The sequence below is a fragment of the Micromesistius poutassou genome (genome assembly GCF_964030765.1).
Source record: "Micromesistius poutassou genome assembly, chromosome: 7".
In the NCBI taxonomy this organism is placed as follows: domain Eukaryota; kingdom Metazoa; phylum Chordata; class Actinopteri; order Gadiformes; family Gadidae; genus Micromesistius; species Micromesistius poutassou.
The window spans coordinates 12,870,622-12,894,674 of record NC_140277.1 but is presented as its reverse complement, the minus strand read 5'-3'; the positions used below and the strand labels follow the sequence as shown (position 1 = coordinate 12,894,674).

The 24,053-nt window shown below is 47.6% G+C and overlaps 1 protein-coding gene across 1 annotated transcript in view; it reads left to right on the top strand.

Moving 5' to 3' along the window:
• The window catches only part of LOC311350210 (uncharacterized protein), a 59,480-nt gene that overhangs the window by 16,109 nt on the left and 19,318 nt on the right, over positions 1-24,053 (top strand). The window contains exons 9-12 of the mRNA XM_084470215.1: positions 9,706-9,759; positions 14,488-14,517; positions 14,635-14,661; positions 15,144-15,261. Coding sequence (XP_084326341.1) covers positions 9,706-9,759; positions 14,488-14,517; positions 14,635-14,661; positions 15,144-15,261 — 229 coding nt within the window. The remainder of the gene's footprint in view (positions 1-9,705; positions 9,760-14,487; positions 14,518-14,634; positions 14,662-15,143; positions 15,262-24,053) is intronic.

The following is a 24,053-nucleotide window of genomic DNA, read 5'->3' as shown; positions in this document are numbered from 1 at the left end:
TTCATTGTAATCCATGACTGCTCAAGCCAGACGTAGGTCCAGGTAGTGGAAATACATTTCTTCTTTTTGATTAGGGACCGCTCTAGAGTTTCAGGTTTTGTTTAAATGGCATTTGAAATTGAGTTTGTTTTATCTACATTTCTACATTGACCTGTGTGATAAAAATGCAATTCTTTCAAGTCTTTTCGTATTGATCAAAAGATTAGTTGGTTGGTTGGTTGATTCTTGGTTAATTGATTTTGCCCACCATACCCCTATTATATATTCAGTTTTTCTGGTTTTATTTTGAGAACTTAAGTAGAAATACACAGAAAAAACATGGAAAAAGAAGACAAACACATGAATATCCTATCATCATGTAAATGTAAATTTTTTGCTGCTTTTTGGCCAAGTATGCTCACACATACAAGGAATTTGGTCTCTGCATTTATCCCATCCATTTATTCCATCTGTGAATTAGTGTGAATTACAGCGCTCGGGGAGCAGTGAGGGGTTAGGTGCCTTGCTCAAGGGCACTTCAGCTGTGGATGTGGGCATGGGAAAGCAGTGCTCAACCACTTCCCCCCCCCACATTTTTCCTACTGGGTCAGGGATCGAACCTGCATCCCTTCGGTTTCAAAGCCAAAGCCCTAACCATTAGTCCAGAGCTACCCCTTGAATCAGAATTTGGAATAACGCCATTTAAAAGAACGGCGTTAGGTAACACCGTTATTTTTTCAGTAACAGTGTTCAGTGTTTCCGTCGTTACAACGCCGTTATCGTTACTGAACGTTAAATGCTGTGCGTTACTATGAATTGATTGAATAAACTGCGTAATCTGAATGCACCCCTGGCTCCACACACAAACTGCTAGTGAGGAGACCGGGTGGGTTAACAACGAGATAAGTGATTATGATTGGCTAAGGCAGAGTCATGTTTCATGGTAGCCAATCGGAGCCAGTGTTTTTACACATAAGCCAGGCCACGCGCACCACACACACACACCAAAGAGATTCGAAGAAGCAGCAGAGATGGCGAGTCCGGAGCAATCCTATGAAAAGTTGGTATTTTCAAGGTGGAGATAGAAGCACTACTTCAAATTCATTGACATATAGCAACTTTTTTTTTTTACAATAACGCAAATAGTTACTTTCCCTGGTAACTAGTTACTTTTATTATAAAGTAATTCAGTTACTAACTCAGTTTTGGAACAAGTAGTGAGTAACTATAACTAATTACTTTAAAGTAACGTTCCCAACACTGATCATCATCCATAGTTTTAGTATGCTATAACCTTCTTCCTGACAACTAAGCTTGACCTTGAATACAAGACTACATGGTAATGTGTTTGAATTCAGCCGTACTGTAAGGAGGACGGCCGTCATTGTGACCTACAGGGAGGGTTTTGGGGGGAAATATATGGGAATTAACACAGATGTGTTACCGCAACAGACAGTACTTCCCAGCCTCATAGTCAAGTAGGATGGAGGACTTTTATTCACTGCAAAGGGATTATACTGCTATGATTAATCCAGAGAACCCCCCCTCCCCCCAGGAAATTAAAGAGATAAGTATGGGTCATAAGAATGAGGCTTAGCTGCTTTCGGTGTGTAAGGAAATCCATTTCTATATCCCTGCATTGAAACCATGGTGTCACAGAGACTACCAAATGGCTGTAATTGAAGCATGGTAAAAAGTTTCAAACATTTAAACGAAGATACCAACCCAAAAAACCCTGAACGATAATGGAAATAAGATGAACATATTTCCCATTTTCTGTTGAATTTATATTGAACGCACCTACCAAGGTTTGTTTTTCCATTTTGTGTGTCTAATTAAATTTGCCACTGGACCTCCAAATCCAAGTTTTATTCAAAACTTCAATCGAAAACCATGAAAATGTTTGAGCTCATTGACACTTAATTTCTATTAGCTGTCAAAACATTCTGTTATTCCGACAGTCATCATGTTTAACATTGGTAAACTGTAATTACATTTGCAGAGAAAGGGTTTTTTTGTGTGTGCGTGTGTGTATGTGTGTGTGTGTGGGTGTAGACGTTGAATCGAAATGACAACCGAGGCGAGACAGAGTTGATGTCAGACCTATCCTCCATACATACGTCGTGTGCACCATCGTGCTCTGTACAGTCCTTTATCTCTGCCCGGTGAATGGCAGCAGCTGTGTGAATTCAGTGCACCACAGTCTTGCATAAATGGATCGATGAATTCTAATTGGAGGGCATTGGAATGACAGTAAATCTTATCTCATGCTCATTGTCAAGTCATTGGGGGAGCAATTATTCTCCCCTTTGAAGAATAATGTGTGCTTTATGTGTCGATCAAACATTGAGATCATCAGTGGGAGCGGTGCGCACGGTGCGCACGGTTTATATCCACAGATCGCATTTACTCGGTCATGGCTTCGGATGTTTTCTAGGACCGAGCTCCGGGTTCTTAGATGAGTATGGGCTAAGCCTCCACATATATGTGCACTATAAATAAACAACCTATAATTCGGGATTTAACGTGCATTAAGCTCTATATGGTTTTACTCTGCGGCAGAGCCATCCTCTATGTCTACTGAACTGTAATCAGCGTGAACGTTTGTCTTCCTTTACGCCGCGTTACTCTGTTTGCCTTGGCCGTCTTTGCTTTTCATTCCTTCCCTTTCATTCGCTTCCAATCTCCTTCTTAGTTTTTCATATATTAAGGGTTTCGTGTCATATATATGTATTAAATGTATTGAAATACCCTGAATAAATGTGCTTAAAGGCATACTGTAGAAAAAGCTGCTGGATCTAAATCAGCCCTACCATTTGATTAAGGCTCAGCGCTATGCTATGCGTGGGGCGGCCATCACTGCGGGATATTGGTGCTATCCATTAGTATGGTTTTCGCGCCCGTACGAATCGTAAGGTGTAAATCTCGCAGCCTTCTTTTGGTTGTAGTATAAACCTTCCCACTCGTAGTTCTGAGAGTAGACCAAGTTCAGTGAGGCCGACCGTACGACTCAACAACTAAAATGGCTGCGCCCGTAAAGAAAATTATTTTTATTTTTTTATTTTTTTGTACTTGTACCACGTTGGTCATTTTAATGTCGATTTTAAGTGCTCTTACACACTTGATTACATTGCTACTTTATTCCGTTCACCAATTTATGCATTGCGAGGTCTTGCTGTGCGGGCAATACAATGTAAAGTTGTGTTGTTTGTTTTCGAGCTGGTTTGCTAAAGAGGCTAATGTGACTAACAATAACAATGACTAGCCAATGAGAAACTGGCACGCTTTAAGGTGCTACGGGCAAGGAAATTAAGTCACGTTCTCGCTACAGCAGGTCGGACGTACCGGCGTACCATACAAATGGATAGCACCATTAGGACAGGAAGTACGAGTGGGAAACCCAGGACAGTAGATGGGGCTTCTCCCAGATGAAACCCGATCCCTGCACTTGCATCACCCGACCTATCGAGTGGCTGACTGTACCCAGAGACTTGTCATTCATCAAAGCTTTCTGGAGGCTCCCGAAGCCAAACCCCTTCACACACACACTCACACAAACACACACACACACACTCACACACACACGCACACACGCACACACGCACACACACACACACACACACGCACACACACACACACACTCTCACACACACTCTCTCCCTTTCTGTTATGTGTTCTCAACCCGACTCATTACAAAGAGAGAGCCGTATTTGTTTAATACGTTCAAAAGAGATAAAACGTTTTTGAAAGGTCAGATTTTCACAATGTAATGCTTTGTTTCCGAACTGCGATGCCACAGTGCCAGACATGAAAAAGAAACGATTATGCTGATACTGAAATACAAATATTGTTATATAATTTAATATGAAGTATTTAATAAATTATATAATTGTTTGCGTTGAGTTATAACTGGCCCTTGAATAAAACATCTGCAGTCCTCCAACGTGGTTGGGTGTATTAATCCTTGACATAAATGTAAAATCTGCCGAGCGGTGAAATATACGGCAGTGAATCAAGATGCAGGGAATATTCATCTTATCGGCACGGCCTGGACCACATTTCTCTCTTTTCTCGCATGAGATGCAAGATTGAGCTAAGCTGCTTCGTTACATAACAGCGCACTTGTAAAGTCTCTATCAATAGCAAACGCATTAGAGTTGAGATTGATGGCGGGGTAGTCTGTCTAACTATCACAGTATTTTATATCTTAACTGTGCTATTCCAGGGATTTCTCTGGGCAACTGTTTAGTCTATGCAGCCAGTATGTGTGTATGTGTGTGTGTGTTTGTTTGATGCCAGTGTGTGTGTTTGATGCTTGTGTGTGTGTTTGATGCTAGTGTGTGTGTGTGTGTGTGTGTTTGTGTGTGTGTGTGTGTGTGTGTGTGTGTGTGTGTGTGTGTGTGTGTGTGCGTGCTTGTTTGCTTGCGTGTGTGTGTGTGTGTGTGATATTCATCAGTACAAATCGGCCTCCCCATTTTGCATCCTTCTGCAAGGGAAACATCTGAGGTCCAGACAGGCGTTCCTGGACATAGGTGATAACGTTGGTGCAGCGCTGTAAGACCACTACCGGACCACAACATGTGTTTCAATTACTAATATTGCCGGCGCCTTCTGTTGGTGTGCACAGGGAGAGCCGTGTGCCTTCCACTGTCAATAGCGGGAGCCCAATTAAACGTTCTCCCCTGCACTGTATAATATGGAAGCTGGCTTGGGCTTTATTGACCTGCATGCTGAGGTCATGAAACCGTATAGGCGCCGCCACCCGACAGGCTTAGCCCGCCAACACACGCCCAGATAACTCACATACGTTTGGCACGGCGGGTGGAAAGTAGGAAGAGGCACGGAGGAGTCAGTGACCAGCAGGATGGTACTTAAAAGAAATCGGCGCTATTTGTAGAAATAAGCCCCCTGCAAGTGTGACTTGCTACATATAATCTTTGAAGCGTTGGTGTGCTGTGTGTGTGTGTGTGCTGTGTGTGTATGTGTGTGTGTGTGTGTGTGTGTGTGTGTGTGTGTGTGTGTGGAGGTGATGAAGTGTGCCCCACAATGCAACAGTTTTCACAGTACTTTGAACCATCGTTCCTGTACATTTTCCAGGGGCATATTGTGCATTGCCAATGCTAATTTGATGGCCGCACAGAGGATGTTGTTTGCTACCATTCTATCTCTCTCTCGCTCTCTCTCTCCCTCTCTCTCGCTCTTTCTCTCTCTCTCGTGCGCTCTCGCTCTCTCTCTCTCCCTCTCTCTCACTCTTTCTCTCGCTTTCTCTCTACTGTACATATATATACAATTATACAGTATATATAGTTATACAGTGTATACATGTATATTTATATGTCATACAGTATATATATATATAATTATACAGTATACACATGAATATTGATACAATATGTGTATATCCCTTATTGTTCCAGTTTGTGAAGGATCTTGGTGTCTCTTAACTCCTACTACTCCTACAGTATATATATATATATATATATATATGTATATATGCATATATACAGTCTATATACGTATGTATACACAGTCTATATACTGTATAACGGTACAATAGACAATAGACTATACATGTTCCAGTTTGTGAAGGTGTCTCTGCACTTTGCACGGGGAGCTGGGGGGGGGGAGGGGGGGGGGGGGGTAGAAGGGCAAAAGGGGGATCAATGGGGAGAGGGTAAGTACGGCTGTCTCAGGCGACACATACTCCATACACAGCGCATCACCGAGATGCGGGCTTGTCAGCGAATCAATTGTTTCAGGCTATCCCCCCCTCCTGTTCATCTGCGGTCATGCCCCTGCCGGCGCAAAGGAGCAGACAGTTTTTCGTTTTTTTGGCTAGGGCGGTGGCGTCCGTCATATCTGAAGGTGTCTTCTAAGTGTGCTGGGTGCCAACGCTGGCCTTCAGCACTAAATTAGGTTGATGGGCGGCGTGGGCCTGGCATGCTGATGAACTACTGTCATAATAGTGAACGCCGCGCCGTCCAATGCCGCGGAGGGTTTTTGCGTGAGCTCCAAACTTTGGCTGTAAAGAGGGTGCCCTTGCAACGGGAGAACTCTGAAAGACACATGTTTACTGTTCGACATCAAAGCCCCATACTTCAAGCGGAATATGTACAGATAAGTGCTAAATTCAATATGATAAAAATCATTATGCCGGTGATCATTAAGAAAACAGATTATAGAACGGTGAACACTTGTTACATTTAACAATGTTAATTTTTGAACCATGAAACACTCGAAAGAGTTGAAGCTTTTACACCTTGAGCAACCTCGGTCTGACATTGTGAAAGATAAAAATGAATGAATACAACATACTCTCTCCTTTGTTCCTTTGTAGCTACCATGTTACCACCCCATATTATGTTCTCATGACCATAAAGGCAACTATTTGTGAATATACCACACACACATACATTTCCCTAGATACACTTATCGAACCCAATACTCATCCATGGCACATATTCCTCTCTTTCACCTCCACCGCTCCCTCGCCTAAATGTTATGTCATACTCCGTATTTAAAAAGTGTGTATGTTATTTAAAGCCCGAGGAGACACCTGAGAAGGCAGCATTCCGCGTGTGTGACCATGTGAGCGTGTATCGTTTTGCAGAGGGACCGGTCCCCGGGCACTCTGGGCATCTGGTTAGCCCGTGTTATCCTGACCCTTCCACTCTGCTGCTGACATGATGGTCCCCCGCGATAGGAGAAAATTACCCCCGGCTGGCTTCGAAATAATTCAAATAACGTGGCACGCTGTGGTTTGGATCTGTGCCCCGTGTCACACGTTGCTATGGAAACATCTTTAGCCGCGTGTTGCTTTTACTTTCAAACTATGATCCCTATCAAAATATGTCGACGACAATCCATAGACGGTGGCTCGGGATGTGTGCGACAAATGCCTTATCGTACACTTTGGTCTTGCACCGCCCCCGTCCACAGGCCATCGCCCGCTGAGGGAATGGAAAGTCACAAAAGGTATTTCCTGCTGTAACCCCACAGGCATTTCAAGGCCGGCCCTCAAGATATCAGTGTTACTTGAAGATCCAGTTCCTGCAGATCCTCAAAGACCTGCCGTTCAGTATATCAACACCGTCCCATCGACCACAACCTTCTCCACGCCTCCTCACCGTGATGTCACCTTTAAATGGAGTTAGATTTGGGACCAAGGTTAAAAAAAAACAAAAAAAAGTCCAAACGTGCCCCGCGCAATATCGTCTCTAAGGCTGCTCCTCGGATGTCTCCCCTGACGCAGGCTTATCCCGACAGATGCTACGCTTAGCAGAAAAAGGCAGAAGTAAACATAATTAAACTGCAGTTGTGCATCTCCTCTCCCTCTCCCCCCCCTCTCTCTCTCTCTCTCTCTGTCTCTCTCGCTCTCTCTCTCTCTCTCTCTCTGTCTCTCTCTCTCTCTCTCTCTCTCTCTCTCTGTCTCTCTCACTGTGTTTATGCTCTTGCCTTACTCATCCTCATGCTGGGGAGTTGCCAGATTGTCTTGTGGCCCGCGCTCCCGCCATGAGCTACGAGACACAGTGGTGTGTGTAATTAGCAGGCGAGTGAACACAGCTCCCCACAGCGTCCTGACCCTGTGCTACAACAGCGGCAGCCCCCCAAACCCCTGCCCCACCCTCCCCCCCCCTCTCTCCTCCTTTTCATACACTCATCCCCCACCCCCCACCCCCCTGCTCCATCATCCCCCCCCTCCCTCGCCTCATCCCGTCCCGTCCCATCCCACATAATCCTTCTGCGTCTTGTGTGCAGCAAAGCACACACACACACACACACACACGCACGCACGCACGCACACACGCACGCACACATGCACGCACGCATGCACGCACACACGCACACACACACGCGCACGCAGCTCTGGAAGGGGAGACAACAAGATGTTTTCCCACTGTTTATTTACCCTCTCGTTGTGAGCCTGCGTGCTGGATGCTGCTGCTGCTGCTGCGGTGGTGGAGTCTGAGTGCTATTTAAAGATCCACTTCCACATTCATCTTGTTATATTGTTGTGCGGTGACGATTGAGGAAGGTCTTTTTAGATGTAGGTGTTTAGGCCGGTCGGACAGACAGACAGACATATGGAGATGAATAGATTGATACTGTATATAGACACTGTAGATGGATGGATAGGTTAGGCAGACTGATGCATTTGTGCTGATTGATTGAGAGTTTGATAGATAATTGAAGTCGTGGCCGATGGAGTCTCCACAGACGTGCATCAGTCGGGTTTGGCTCTTGACAAATGTGTGCAATCACTAGACTAGGTGACCCACTCTGGAAACACGTTTCTGCTTAAAGACGGACTACACAGTACATTGGGTCGATGTAGGTAAAAGGTGAGGTGTATGCAGGCCGGCGAAGCATAGCATTAGCGACACTAACTAGAATCTAGTTAGTGTCGCCTGTGTCGAAGCTATGCTTCCATACATGCGACACACTTCGACAACTATTTTACATATCTATTATTTTATTTTATGGCAATGTTTCTATGAAAAGCACTTTGAGTCTGCCTAATGTATGAAAAGTGCTATATATATAAAGTTACCTTGCCTTGCCTAGTGAGTTCAGGGCAGACTTTCCAACAGGAGGTAGCAGAGAAACGGCTCTCTGGTGGAACAGGGCCTTAATGTGATAAAGAAAGGTAATCATCGTCTGCAGATATATTACACTATTAATAGCCTCTTAAACTCTATATTTTACACTGACAAATTATCATATTCTCAGCTATTTTACAGACTGTTCACCCGAGCACCCCCTACATCCAGTTCCGTCTTGTTTTCCTGCAACCCCCACCCCACCCCCACCCCCACCTTTTTTTTCAAAGGGTTCTCAGTGCTGGCCCCAATGTGTCATACCTAACAAGGCCTGCTGCAAATTTAGTCTGTCAATATGTGTCATGGCTCATTCATCAGCTCCCTGGGACACAGCCATTCATCCCTACTCTTTATCTCAGCTGTCCTGCCCTGTTTTCACATTTCCCCACGAGAGCTTTGACTTTGCCCCCAGCTCTCTCTTTCTCCCCCTCTCTCCCTCCCTCTCCCTCTCTTCCTCCGTCTCCCTCCGTCTCCCTCTCCCCTTCAATCTCCCACCCTCAAGCCCCACCACCTTATCTGGATCAAAGGCAGTGATAGTCACTCTCTCCCCCATACCCCATACCCATACCCACAGCCACAATTGTCCTCACCACCCCCCCCCGCCTGTGAGCTAACTGTGATGAGTGGGGTGCGGGCATTAGTGGCTGAGTGGCAACAGAGTGGGGGTTAATCAGACGATTGTCCTTGTGTCTTGTTCATCCCATCGTGAAATATCACGCTGGTTAATTTATGGTGTCTAACGCTATCTGTCCTGTTGAGGCTGGCTGGTACTGACAGGTATGAGAATCTCACGCCTGCGAGAGGGAGGGAGGGAGAGAGAGACGGGGGGGAGAGAGAGAGACAGAGAGGGAGACAGAGAGAGACAGAGAGGGTGAGAGAAGCCTGTTGAATGCTACTGTAAATAGATGGGACCCTTGTATGGAAACAGCAAACTGTTGTTGTATGGACCGAGGGAATGAGTTGTTCATCTCCTCTGTGTTGTTTCTGATTCTGCTTTGTTTGCACGGCTCATACATTGTCAAACAGACAATCAAACAAACGAAAAACATGTAATCATACCGTTGCGCGACATGCACCAAGAAGTGCTGATTCAACAGTTCTGATGGGTTGTGTGTTTGTTTTCCAGTGTTTGGAAGGTGACTCTCGGCCTCAGGGCGGTGTGGACTCCAAAGGAGACAAAGTGAGTGACAGGTGGCTGACATGGAGGGCTGGACCCGATGGTTAGATTAGATAGATAGATATTGGGCAGCAGCATGTCTGCATGACTTGTATATGCTCTATCGCCGGCCTCAGCAACCACTGATTTCTCATTATTCCGTTATTAAACGCTTGCCATTGTCTTAAAGTTCTGTGGCGTTCCCTTTAACAGTGTTTGACCCGGTCCTGTGTTAATCGGTGATGCTGATATTGTGTCATATATTTAAGCCTTTGTCCTATATAAGTGTTTTCCTTCGATTGGATGTGATGTTTGTTAATATTGAAGAATTCTTTTTTCTCTCTGACACATGACTGATGTGATAATCTCGGCATGGTGCGGTGTCTCAAGTGCTTCCAAAGACACACAACGTTGCATTGTGAGACAACCAAATGGGGTAAATTCCTACGGCAACACAGAGAGTATGGGATTTTTTTTGCAGATTCTGAAAGAACCTTTTATTTTCATTCCCACCGTGAGATTATTTGGCATGTGCCAGATGAAATGTTTCCCTGCAATTAGTTGCGGTATCTCCTGCGTTCCTTCATTTTCCCCCCTCTCTCTTTGTATTTGTTGTTGCCGTTGTCTTTCACTTGCACCCACTGCATAATTGTAGGTGCAACGCAGTCTACCAGCCTTGAAGTTATAATGAGGTCTTTGTGTGTATGTGTGGAGACAACACGGAATCACAGGGTATTTCATCCTATTTTATGGATGGGAGGGGGGGAGTTGGAGGGGAGCTGTGTGTGTGTGTGTGTGTGTGTGTCTTGTTTCTTGTGTGTGTGTGTCGTGTGTCTTGTGTGTCGTGTGTCGTGCGTGTCTTGTGTGTCGTGTGAGTGTGTGTGTGTGTGTGTGTGTGTGTGTGTGTGTGTGTGTGCGTGTAAGCGGGTGGGTGGTTTATGGGTGGGTTGTGTGCATGGGTGTGTGCATGTGGATGCGCATGCGTGGATGTGTGTCTGTGTGCGTGATAGAGAGTGAGAGAGAGATGGAGAGAGTGTGTGTGTGTGGCTGTATGGTTGTGTGTGTGTGTGTGTGTGTGTGTGTGCTGGAGACGGGAGGCGGGGCTGTATTGGTTCTGACAGGAGGAAGCAGATTTGGAGGCATAAAGTAATGAGTCCATCGAATATCCCATAGCAGGCATATTTTGGCTGTGACATCATTTAGACAACAGAATGAATGGAACTTCAGGCTCCTGTCCTTTGTTTCAACAACACTGACGCCCAGATTTCTAACCAATTGTGGTACAGAAATATGAGGACGGGGAATGAGCAGCAAATAGAAACGAATTGCGGGACAGTATCGGAAATGTGTTCCAGCAGATAGGACAGCAGTCAAGTCGGGCCGTTGGGGATTCTGCATGAAATATAAAGCATGCGCAATTGCTGTTTACATTCGGTAATTCTGGTGTCAGAAGTAAATGGGCTGTTTTTCTTTACCTGACGTCTTGTGTCTGAACGCATGTCAGCGGCACCAAACAACCTTATCCCACCTGTCAGCTGGCAGCGCTGGAAAAGCTTTTAGGTGATTCTGTAGCGGCCTGTGTTTATGTTAAGGTCTGTCACGTTTAATAGGGCCGGCCCACTTCCCCGCTGTCTGACCAAAGACAAGGTTATCAGATTGGATTAATTTTAGAAGACACACATGAACACGCACACGGCTGCAAACACATGCACACAAAGACATACACACACACACACACACACACACACCCACACACATACACACACGCACACAAACACACACACCCGCCCACCCCCACATCCACACACATCAGTGCACTGCACACTCAGACACACACCACACATACGCACACACACACACACACACACTAACACTTACACATGCAGACACACTTTGAACTCAAGTAGTCGCTACAGTGAACAGCAGTAGTCGCTACAGTGAACAGCGAAAGCACTAAATAGGCACATAGTAATAGTACATAGTGTTGATGCAAACATGTCAGTGATTTCTTCGTAATAGAGTAGAGTAATAGTAATAGAGTGTTGTGGGGTATCTATTAAGTCCCCAGTCTGTCAATACATTCTACAAGGCTGTCCGTACAAGCATGCGTGGCTAGCAACGAAAACCCTGGTGGATACTTTGTATTTCTATTTGTGGAAATCTATTTGGACTTAGCCTTAACCCAGCGTCTGCATGCATTCAGGCTGTGTGTTGAGACGTGCCGAACGCTTTTGTTTGGTTTGTGCTCACCAGTAACGTCCTGCGCTTTCTGTGTTGTTTTACACTGGGTGATACTGGTCTGGCTGGAGTTCCCAGCAATGCTCTAAGCACTGTTATTTATTTAACACGCACACACACACACACACACACACACACACACAAGCGGGCGGACATGTGCACCACACACACACACACACACGCACACGCACACGCACACGCGCGCACACACAAACACCCCCACTTGTATTCAAATGGAGTGGAGGAACCCAGGGGAGCAATCCCTGGTGTCACGTTAGCATTCAGCGAGGGCTTAACAGACAGCCTCGCCCAGGCCCCTGAAACATGTGATGAGAGCCAGAGTCACTCAACAGCACCTCCGCTCTCCCCCTGCTTCCAGGGCAGATGGGAGCAGGATGGGGATGCCTTTCCCTGACAGGTAGCGGAAGGCTTCTATGCTGTGCTAGTGACTGCACAGGCTGCACGTGGCCCGCAGCAAAGGTATTAGCCCAGACGCTAGTTTCAACAAATCCCCCCATGTTTTCCCTCCTTTATTCCTGTCATCCCCTGACGGGCGACTGAAAGCAGTCCCAGGTGGACGTCCCCGCAGACCTGTCACGTTTTGCTGAAGCTCTGTAACTACTGCTCTATGTTCAGTGGCTTCTGATCTTATAATTGGGATGGCTCCACCGGGCCCCTATTGGATGTCTTCCTGTTGGCGTTGCCCAGGGGACGGGGAGCATTGGCAGTGGCCGCGCACACATTTAGATGGGAAATATCTATATACAGGGCGCATGTGGTTGGGCAGAGCTTGCATAAACAAGTGCATAGCACACACACACACACACACACACACACACACACACACACACACACACACACACTCGAGCTAACTCAATTATTGCATTTTCACACACAAACCTACACGTATGCTAACTCAAAGTTATGCTTTTATTACACACACACGCACACACACACACACACACACACACACACACACTTTCTCATTGTAGCGGGGAGTTGATTAGCATTAGCGATCCAAAGTATACGGCGAGCGGATGGCTAATTATCTCCACATCACGAGGGAATGGGCCTGCCAGTTTTCATCAGAACCGCAGCCCTGCACCAGCCCACCGTGCTCCACCGGCGCCTCTGGCCTGCCTCGCTCTCGGTCTACCGACAGGATTCCTGCACTCCAAGACCCCGCAAACGCTGATTAGATATTCTATCATGCTATTTTTACAGGAATACGCTTGAAACTTAATAGGGAATAGGGCTAAACGCTTTCGGTCCCCATTCGCGATGTGTGTCCTACCAGCGTGAGACTGTATTCATTAAACCTCACACACGCCTCACACATTAGACATCCAATCATGCTATTTTTATAAGGATACACTTGGAACTTAATAGGCGGATAAGCTTAATGACTGGCCTGATGGGTTAAGGCGTTTGGTCGCTATGCTGGATGTTTCCCGAACCAGCAGGATTTCTGTACTCAAGAAAGCCTCACACTTAACATATTCAATCATGCTATTTTTAGATGATTAGTAAATCAGCTGAATGAGTGGGTGACGGGTAAAACCTTGATTGTTGCTCTCCACATTTTTTCCGGCCATTATGACTTCTGCATTCACATGAAGACCCCACAAACGCCAATCCGACACTTAATCATGCTATTTTTACAGTCATAGCGACCACGCTAAATGCTCGTCTACGGTGGTAAAACGGGGGTTGATGCTATGCTAGGTTTCTATCACATCGTGCTGGTAAACATTGCGGAAATAGTGAGGAACGATTATAAGGAGGGGACAGTTTTTACGGCGGTTTGCTTTGCAGGCTAAAGGGACGGAGTGCTGTGCTGTATTGCACCATGTACCCCCCAAGGTCAAACCTCTCTGCTTACCAGCCGGCCAGAGGAATACCATGGTACATGAAGAATTGATTTATTAGCTGAAACACCACCAGGGAGATTGAGGGGGTGCATCATTTAATTTGCCACAGGTCAAAGCTGTCACTCATTCTTTATGGCCCTCGCTACCAACACCTAAGTGCTGTCAGTCTTTTAATATCATTAAACATCACACTTTTTTATCTTCTTTTCCCGTGCTGTTCACGAGGGCACTTTGCGTTTTGCGCAAAGTGCAAATGTTATGGACGTCTATTTCTGCAGCTGCTTCCAAGAAAGTCAACAGCATTTGACTCGCGGATGCCAATCGAAAGGGGACACCAATTACTGGCTTGGTATCTGAAAGTGGAGAAGCCGTCGTTGGCCCCTGCGTCCATTCTGTGGCCCCTGTCGGACAGACGACTCCGTCTGTAAGCCGGTGACAGTGGAGCCCCGTCTTGTCTGGGCAGAGCCCACACCTGTGGGCCCCAGACTTCTGTCCTAAGGTCACCCGGGTCAGGGATCAGGACCACAATGGCCACTGGCACTCTTGTGCTTGTGGGCGTTGTTAGCTTAGCAATGCTGCGGTGTGACGCGTCTCAAAGGTTTCTTTTCCTGTTTGATTTATTGTTGTTGTTTATTTATTTCAGATTGAAGCCAAGTGCCTAAAAGGAGATCAGGTATGTGTTTTGTTTGATGTATTATACGTGGAAACATCCCATCCTGTTCTATAATCTATAATGCTGTCATTTATTTTGCGTGACTAACACCTACTCTCATTGTTACATTGTCCCCAGGGCCCCCCTGGAGAGAGAGGGGAGAAGGTGAGCTAGCACAACTAGACAACACCCTCTACATCCATAAACAAGACTGTTTAAAGCAAATCAAAATCGCATGATGCGTCACTGTTCCCGGATACATATTATATTATTACACACAACCCATGTAGCCAGCCCTAGTCACCATTTTGCACATATTTTCCTCATCTGTGTACACAACGGCGTCCACACACACGCGCCCGCTCCCCACGACACCACAAACCCCATCCAGCTATGTAAACACACAGCGAGCCTCCACGCGCGGCCGTCCGTCTCTGCCAAAGTAAGCCAGTTACCCACTGATCTGCTGAGAACATGTGGAGCTGACATCTGTCCCCATTAGCTTTACAAGCAGCATGCTGTAAGCCCTACCCCTACCGCTGCCAACTGCCCCGCCAATCCACCGCAGCCACCGCACCGGCCCCCCCCGTCTCATCCCCCCCTCTCCCCTCCTCTTCCCCCCCCCCCCCCCCCCCCCCCCCCCACAGGGAGCAGCAGGGACACCGGGACAGCCAGGCAAAGAGGGCAAGAGGGTGAGTCAACAGAAGCCGTCCACCCCCACTCCCCCACTCCCCCACACTGTGCGGCCTGGCTTGGGGGGGAGGGGTGGGGGGGGTAACTCGTCGTTACCCCCATAAACAGGGAGGTGACCCCCCCCCCCCCCCAGGGGGTGGTCAACGTAGATATAGCCGGTCCGGGGCCCCGGAAGGCAGGGTGCCGTTTAGCCTATGGGCGGGGTGTGGTGTGTGGGGGTGTGGTGTCTGCGGGGGTGGTGGTGGTGTCAGTGGGACGTGATGTGGTGTAGACACACAGGGAAGTGGTAGACAGCAGAGGACACAGTGCTTGTCACTTGGGGTGGGGGGGGTGGAGAAGCAGAGGGGAATGCCGCCGTGACACTGTGACAATTAATAAATGAGCTTGTCGGCCATGGGGTCACTGACACACCCACACTCACACTCACACTCACACCCACAGACACACTCACACCCACAGACACACTCACACACAGACACACACACACACACTCACACTCACACTCACACACATACCCACACAGAATGAGTGGCAGCACACGTGGGGATCCCGTTGTGGACGGTGTGGAAGGCGGTATTCAGTTTCCCCGAAGGCCTTGATTGGGTGAAGGTGAGATACAGTGTGCGGGCGAATGAATGAAGTATCACCGTACGCCTCTATTTGAGGCCGGTCATTATGGCACTGTAGGTCTTATGGAACTGGATCTAATGAAATGCCCATGGAGCTGATCAGTTAAGGGCAGCTTGGCGGCTCTCACCGCCAGTGAGCCAACCACAATAGGGCAGTATGCCTTTAAGGGGAGCCGGGTTTCATTGCGGTTGCCTGAAGGTCTCTTACAACTGTCTGCCGCCCGGCTCCTAAAGGCACGCCTTTGATATATTGATATATAATTTAAAAAAATTCCTCGATAGAAGTTTCTCATTGAAAAAGCTTCTTGATGTTTTCCAAATATTTGGAAAACCGTATTTCGGGGGGGGGAAGACGGAAAGGCGAGCCCGTCCACCGAATGCTGTTGATTCGCGTCATTAAAGTTGAATTAAGGTCTTAAAACAACAGGTGTGGAGGGTGTTCTTTCATTGGTCGAGGGGATCCTGATAGCCCAGCCACTATGTCGTAACCAGCGTGTTCGTAGCAGAGCGGTCTCGAGCCAGAGCATATGGCAGCCCCCTTGGCAAAATATCTAAATATATATTTTGGTGGACGTTACACGGACGAAACTAGGTCAGAGAAATGTTCCTCTTTAGAAAAGCACAAACATGATGCATGACTGGATCAGGCATCTGGACGGTGATTTCAAGCATTCCACCCTTTCGGTTTGGAAACACAGTCCTCCTCAAAAGATGTAAACGCAAAGGCCCCCGAACGTGAAGAAGTTAAAGCTCTGCTACGGCGGACCATGCTGTATCTCACAACAGCGGATGGTTTTGCATGCGTGCTCACAGGGGCAGGGAGATTATGTTTGCCCGTTGCATGGCGCAAACATCAACACAAACAAAACGGGCACGGCCCAGCGCCACTAAGGAGCAGCAGCAGTTATCAGCTTTCTTTCCAAAGTCTTTAGACAGAGATTCCCGCCTCTGTCCTTAGGTGTCGGGAGTGCATCCCTCACCGACGAAAGAGAAAGAACAAAATGTCTGTGTCCGACCTGTTATCGCGGGGGCCCCGATACCACGGGGCACTTTTACTTCCTGGCAATTTTTGTACACTTAATTGGTCTGGGGGCCAATCAAAGTCACGTCCTGTGGTGCATTAAGTCAGCGTACTGCAGATTGTTTCACCGTTCTCTAGTGTCCAAGCAAGGCTCGCAGTTACACAGTTATGTCTCGACGAAGCGCCCCCCCCCCCTTTAAAATATGAGCAGGTTTTCCGGGGATTGGACGTCTGGAACCTGTTTGGCTGTTGTCGTCGCTCAACGCACATCTCTGCTGCTCTATTAATACCCGGTCTTCGATGACTTGACTTTGCTGGGACTGTTAATGTGCTAAGGTTTCCGCTTATTCTTAGCCACAGTCACATGGTAGTGCGGTAAGCTGTTGACCAACCTGTGTTTCTGCACTTTCTTACCGTCTATTTGAGGCCTGCCTGGTTTTGCCGTGTATCGCCAACCCGCGGGGGGCTTTTTTTTTTGCGAATAGCCAGCTGATGCATGCAAGCAAAGAGGCTCTCACCCAATTAGCGGCTCTTGTCCACCACTGCAACATGCCACCTCACGACCAAAAGGCCGTGGCTGCCATGACGATTAAACGGCACACTTTGACATGAGCGGAGAACGGCGCAAAAAGGCAACACCGCCGCGACATCATCATCCAGAGGAAGCGTCTCAGGCGACGTCGACTTCAATTTATTACCGCGGAAGAGGTGGCCGATGTCAAGGCCTGGGAGCGCTTCAAGGGTCCGTGAAGGACGTGGGAACCTGGAGGGAGACGGGGGGGGGGGGTGGGGGGGCAGAGGTGGCGTGTAAATGATCACCCGTCCTTCCCTCACAACGCAGAAGCGGTCGCTGGGGGTATTGACCCCGGGCCCGTCCCGATGACCTTGTGTCTGGCTCCGGCTGGCTGTGAGACAGCGCTGGTTTATAAGGGGTTTATATAAAGGCCGAGGCCTCACAGAAAGTTAGTTTAATGCGTTGCAGCGAGTGACAGGTTGGAAGTGCCAACGCGAATGCCCCCTCCAATCAATTGTGGCTCACAGACGACACTGAATTGCGCGCAGCGTGGGAGGCACGGACCGAGCGGCAGCACGCCGGTGGAAGGAAAACAATGGGCAGAGCCAATTTAAAACAACAGCCTTTGGATTTTTGTGGCGTCGGTGTCCTGAAATATTGACCAGCAGTGCCCGTACAGTTTCTATTGAATCACCTCGATTGTTAGGATTGTACACCATTGCTGGCCTGACAACGACGTGTGTGTTTCTGTGCGTGCGTGCGTGCGTGTGTGTGTGTGTATATATATTATATATGTGAGTGTGTGTGTGTGTGTGTGTGTGTGTGTGCGTGCGCGTGTGTGTGTGTTTGTGTTGGTAGCAAAATCTCCACATCGTCCACAAAAAAAATAAATAAATACGTATCACGCTGGTTTTTTTTCAAACGACGGAGGAAGTCGGTTGACGTCAGGATAGAAGCCTGAAATAGGAGTAGAATCCCAAGTGTAGGGCCCCGCACCGCGCCAGCACACACAGTAACAGAACTGGAAGCCCGGCCCGGCTGCATTCATGTCGTGCCAAGTTCTCCCATCAGCGTACTTTGCTTTGGCAGTTGGCACGAGGGTGGGGGTGGGGGGTGGGGGGTGGGGGGTGCGGGGTGAGGTTGGCTGCCTGTGTAGGTTCATTTTAGATACAGGTTCACCCCGCGGGTAAGTCAGAAGGTTTGCTTTGGATTAATAAGTAAGTGCTTTGAGAGCCCCCCCCCCCCCCACCACCCTATCGCACGCATACACACACACAAGCGCACATGCACACACACACACACACACGCGCGCGCGCGCATGCACAAGCACACACTGACACACACACATGCACACACACACACACACACACACGTACACTATAGGGATGGGTTTCTGAGGGGAAATCCGTGCCTTGCATACAAAGTTTAATTAGGCATGCAAACATGCGTACAGATATTTGAACAAAAGAGGCCTAATAAACTTAGTCAACATTTGTGTTTTAGTGTAATGCTTTCTGGGCATTGACAACATTGCTGCAACATTAACAAACATAATCTTCTTTCGACAAAGTCAACGTTTTTAGATCCTGATGACGAACGTAACATACATCGCCATGAACCCCGTGAACACACTCGTTCCGTCCTCTTCAAAAAAAAAACAGACATTGAATATTTCAACGTGTATCCTTTATTACGTCTTCATTAAATCATTCATCAAACGGAGGCGTGCTTCCGTCTAGGGTGCAGAGCGGTGCTCTGCCTTTGATTTGGTTTCTGTGGAGGGTGGCAGCCTCTGGCCATGCAACGCAGCGCTGTGTTTGTTCCTGGAAAGACGTGCAGCGCGTTTGTAGTCGCGAGGAGCCCTGGGAACCGGGATGCAGCAGTGCAGCCGCCCTGCAGCCCACTCGTCCTCTGCAGCTGTGTTTATTGCTGATTACCTATGCAGCGTGAACCCTGCTGCACATGACTTAATTTTTCCCCCCTGAAGTATGGGAGACACTGTTGGTGATAATTACGGTGCAGCCGTAACAATGGAGCGATAATTATCTACTTCTTAGCCACATTGTTTGTTTGCCTCTTTAAAGCAATTATCGCGTTTTTTATTTTTTATTTTAATGAGCGTCGTAATGATAAATGGTTGGCATTAGTTTCACTTTGCATGTTTTGAATAGCGTTGGTGAAACATTAGCGTACGCCCCGTTAACGACGCAGTTACAGGCCCTTAGATAGCGTTTCTTTTTTGGGGGTCAAGCCGTCTCCATGATAGCGGCCGCCACAAGTTCAACGGGGCCTATGAACGATTCCTATTGCACCTGCCGTATTTCCAAGGAGAGGAAATACATTTTGTTAGCGCATAATTGGTTTTGGTTGGGTTTTTGTGGTCGTTCTCGAGCTACAGGAAGTCTCCATCTATCTCTCTCTCTCTCTCTCCATTCTGAGTGACCATGTTTGTCAAAGCGTATAGTCTACGGTCAGAACCCCATCTCTCAAAGCTGTCAAAACACGGCCATCTGTCAGCAGTGCTTGAAACGAGTCGGAACAGAGGAATCGATATGGTGTGTGCTTTTTACTGTCCACCGCTGCATGTCATTAGTTCTTCCTCCAGTGTCTTCACACTCTCTGGTCCACGGTAGTTTAGTCCAGGAGAAAGAAGAGCAGCTCCGTTTCTAGTCATGTCTATTCTCTGGTCCACGGTGGTTTTGTGTGGGGGAATGTAAAGCACCTAGCTGAATTGAATTGAATTGAATTGAATTGAATTGAATTGAATTGAATTGAATTGAATTGAATTGAATTGTCATTACAGCAGAAATATACAAAGAAATTGGAGCGCAGCTCCGCCTGGTGCCACGATTCTAGTCATGTCTATTCTCTGGTCCACGGTAGTTTTATGTAGGAGAATGCAGAAGCTGTGTCCAGTACCGCCAAAGCCATTAGTACTGTGTTTGGACCCTCTGGTGGGCGTTAGTTTAATGTCGGAGAATGTAAAAAAGAATCATGGCCACTGCTGCTCACGTCGGATTCTGCCAGTGCCCGGAGCCACAAGCGGTAACGCTTCAATGGTGTTGAAGCCAAGGGCAGCCCATTTGCGCGTGGTTCCCCTGTGCTTGGCAACTGGGTTAGCCAGATAACCGCATGGCGGCATGGGTAATCGCTAACCTGGAGGTGATCTCTGCGTTTGTTATTCACGTGCAACGTGTGTGTTTGTGGATGTACCTGTGTGTGTATGTTTTTGTTTTGCGTGTGTGTGTGTGTGTGTTTGTGTGTGTGTGTGTGTGTGTGTGTGTGTGTTGTGTGTGTGTGATTGTGTAGTATGCATGTGTGTGGTGTGTGTGTGTGTGTGTGTCTGTGTCTGTGTCTGTGTATGTTTGGGGGCTTGTGACTGTGTGTGTGTGTGTGTGTGTGTGTGTGTGTGTGTGTCTGTGTATGTTTGTGGGCTTGTGACTGTGTGTGTGTGTGTGTGTGTGTGTGTGTACGTTTGTGTGCGCAGAAAGAGCACAAGACACACAGCTGGCCAGGAGGCGCCGGTATTGTGATGAACACATGAGTGTTCACGTGTGTTCATGAGTGTAGTCTACTCCTCCAACGTTCGCCTCCTCATGTCTGTGACCTTCATGTGTCCATGAGGCCGCTCTCGGTGTGTGACACCAAAGCAGACGGGTGGGAAGATGTCAGTGTGTCACCCACCACCCCCCACCCTCCCCCCCCCTCAGCCACATGTCAATCTGACCTGCATTGTTGCGTTGCAGGTTAGGTTACGATGGGCGAGGTCCTGCATCAAGTGTATCAAAATCTGCACCCTAACTGTTTTAGTCATTTAAGCCGGCACTTAAGTGTCACTTTAGTATCAATCATATTCATCCATCGCGACGCAAATCGATGCATTCTCATTCTAAAGATAAACATGCCTTGGCATTTGACCAAGTAAGCTTTTTAAGCAAATCTTTTCATGGCCCAGCATCCTAATGTGTGCTGTACCCAGAATTAACATTTCATTTTTTTTTTGGATTCTCTTCTGCCCACACAAAAACAAAATGCCAAATGTTGTTATGGAATAATCAGGCCCGCCTGGCATGTGACGTTCATATTACATTACGGCTAGTGCACTTGGCTGCTGGGGTTCACTTGGATCGGACAGAGTCTGCTGGGCGACGCAAACACATAGTGACATTGACAAGAGAGCGAGTTATGACTCAGTTAGTAGGCGAGGGGTGGGGCCGGGGGGGGGGGGGGGGTTGCTTGGCAGTGGTCAGAGTGGTTCCATGTCGGAGGCAGGCATGACACGGTCGCAGATGAGACGGTGACAGGCGCTTGACCTCAGCCCAGGGCCCAGCTAGAGCTGAATTATGAAGCAGGGCTGCGCTGGCTGTCACAGGTTCATTGTGGAACGCCGGTAGCTCAATCGGACGAAACAATGCGATGTTCTGACCGCTTGAGATTAATGGTGTTCATTTTTTAATTGCTTCAAAAAAAGCGTGCCGTTTGAGTGGGATTTAGTGCGGCGTGTTTTGTGTCGGCCTGTTGCAGCCTGTAGGAAACAGGATGTCAATGACAGGAAGTCGGATGTATGAACGATTCAGCGTTCCCGCAGTGCTATTAAAAGACTCTGGAAGTGTTTGGTGGTTTGGATCCTCTTCGATTATAATGTTGAGTTTGGTTGCGTGATTACCTTATCATTATGTGGATCTTAGTCATCTTCTGTTGTGCAATTAAAGTGCTATGCCTGATTTCCTTTTCTTTCAGTTTTACCATAATATTAACATTTGCCAACGGGAAACATTGGATTTGTTTGACATGTTGAAAAAGCAAAGCGCTCAATTTTTCTGCCTCCTGAGTTGAGTTTGGCTGTTTACTCTGAGCAAGTCACACTTAGTGGGGAACTGTCTGATGCTTGTGACACACATGTAGATATGCAGGGATTAATGTGCTTATGTGTACCGTCCACCATTGTAGACGTAGCATTACTACAATAAGAGTAGGGGTTGTTTATAAAGGGGTGTGTGTTTGTGTGTGTGTGTGACTGTGTGTGTGTGTTGGGACAAGTCTTGTGTGGGGCTGGGTGAGTGTGTGTGTGTGTGTGTGTGTGTGTGTGTGTGTGTGTGTGTGTGTGTGTCGATCAGCTAAATCACAACTCTTCTCTATCTTGGGACCACATTGGTGGAACGAGCTCCCTGCTGATGTCAGGACTGCAGAGTCGCTCACCAGCTTCCGCAAACGACTCAAAACCCACCTGTTCAGAGTTCACCTAGACTCTACATAGCCATTCAGTCCCTTATTTGTCCGTTGCACTATTGTTTGTTGTACGTTCTAGCACTTGATGAATGCACTTAATGCAGGTTGTATTCGTTCATTGTACTTAATTGTGTAGCATGTACTTAATTGCGTTGTGCATACATGTTGTGTAGCATGTACTTAGTTGTGTAGCATCTGCAGCAGCTAGCTATCACTGCTGTATACGGGGAATGGGGTTAGCCTGGCGATTGTCAGTACTTGCACTTGGTTCTATGAACATCTTTACTGTACCGACAGCGATATATTGTTTCACTTCTTATGACAAATGTACTTATTGTAAGTCGCTTTGGATAAAAGCGTCTGCTAAATGCCCTAAATGTAAATGTAAATGTAAATGTGTGACTGTGTGTGTGTGTGTTGGGACAAGTCTTTTGTGGGGATGGGTAAGTGTGAGTGTGTGTGTGCGCGTGTTTGCGTGTGTGTGCATGCGTGCGTGCGTGCGTGTGTGTGCGTTTGTGCGTTTGTGCATGTGTGTGTGTGTGTGTGTGTGTGTGTGTGTGTGTAAAACAGATAACAACCTTCCACCCAATGCTCCTGTATGTTTTGCCCCTGTGGCCCACCTTTGATCTGCGGTATTCCCTGCAGGAGTACCTTTCTAGTCTGCCCGAACCCTGGAAGTTACTCTCCATGTGTCTTTTCCATTACCATTACCATTACCTCCATTTCTCATCTTTTTCTTCTTCAAAACACAAACACACAACCCAGCCAGGGCTTCCGGATAGTTCCATTCCTAGCGCTCCACGAGGCAAAACACAGTGTTTGATTCAGAACAAAACTGATTCCCTCTCTTAGCGAAAAACTACAAATTCTACCAATTCACTTAGACCACTGCTTTCAGCGCGACGCGCTCTGCATAATAGGCATGTGCGGTACAAAAACAAGATTCTACCAGGAATCCTTTGTCACACCAGGTAGCACGACCGGGCCCTCTCGTTTCCACATCTCCAATAAAAGCGCAGGGTGATAATAACCATATGCTCAGTTGTTCTAACCCCAGATAACTCGGTGGTTTGGCCAGCAGCGCTGAGCGCCTGTTGCAGAAGGGGAACGCTTAAATACAGAAGCGTGATGCTGATATGTAGTTAAAGGGCCCGCCGTGACCCCCGCGACGGCGCTCACCACAGAGATAAGAATTTACAGGTCGGCCAGGGCCTCACAGCTGAGACTTTACTGCCTGGGTTTACACCCCCGTGCTTTTTTAACAGGCAGGGGGGGGGCGGAGCGTCACTTCGCCCCTTTTGTCGTACATAAAATGGCTCCGGTTTCTGCTCCGTCCCCCCAGAAAGAAATCATCACCCAGCGAGAGAGAGCGCGTTCTTGACACCTAGATTACAAAGGGATGTAGCCCAGTTGCCCCACGCACCAGGCAATTAATCTAGCCAATGTCAAGTGAATTTGGGGGACGGGGGGC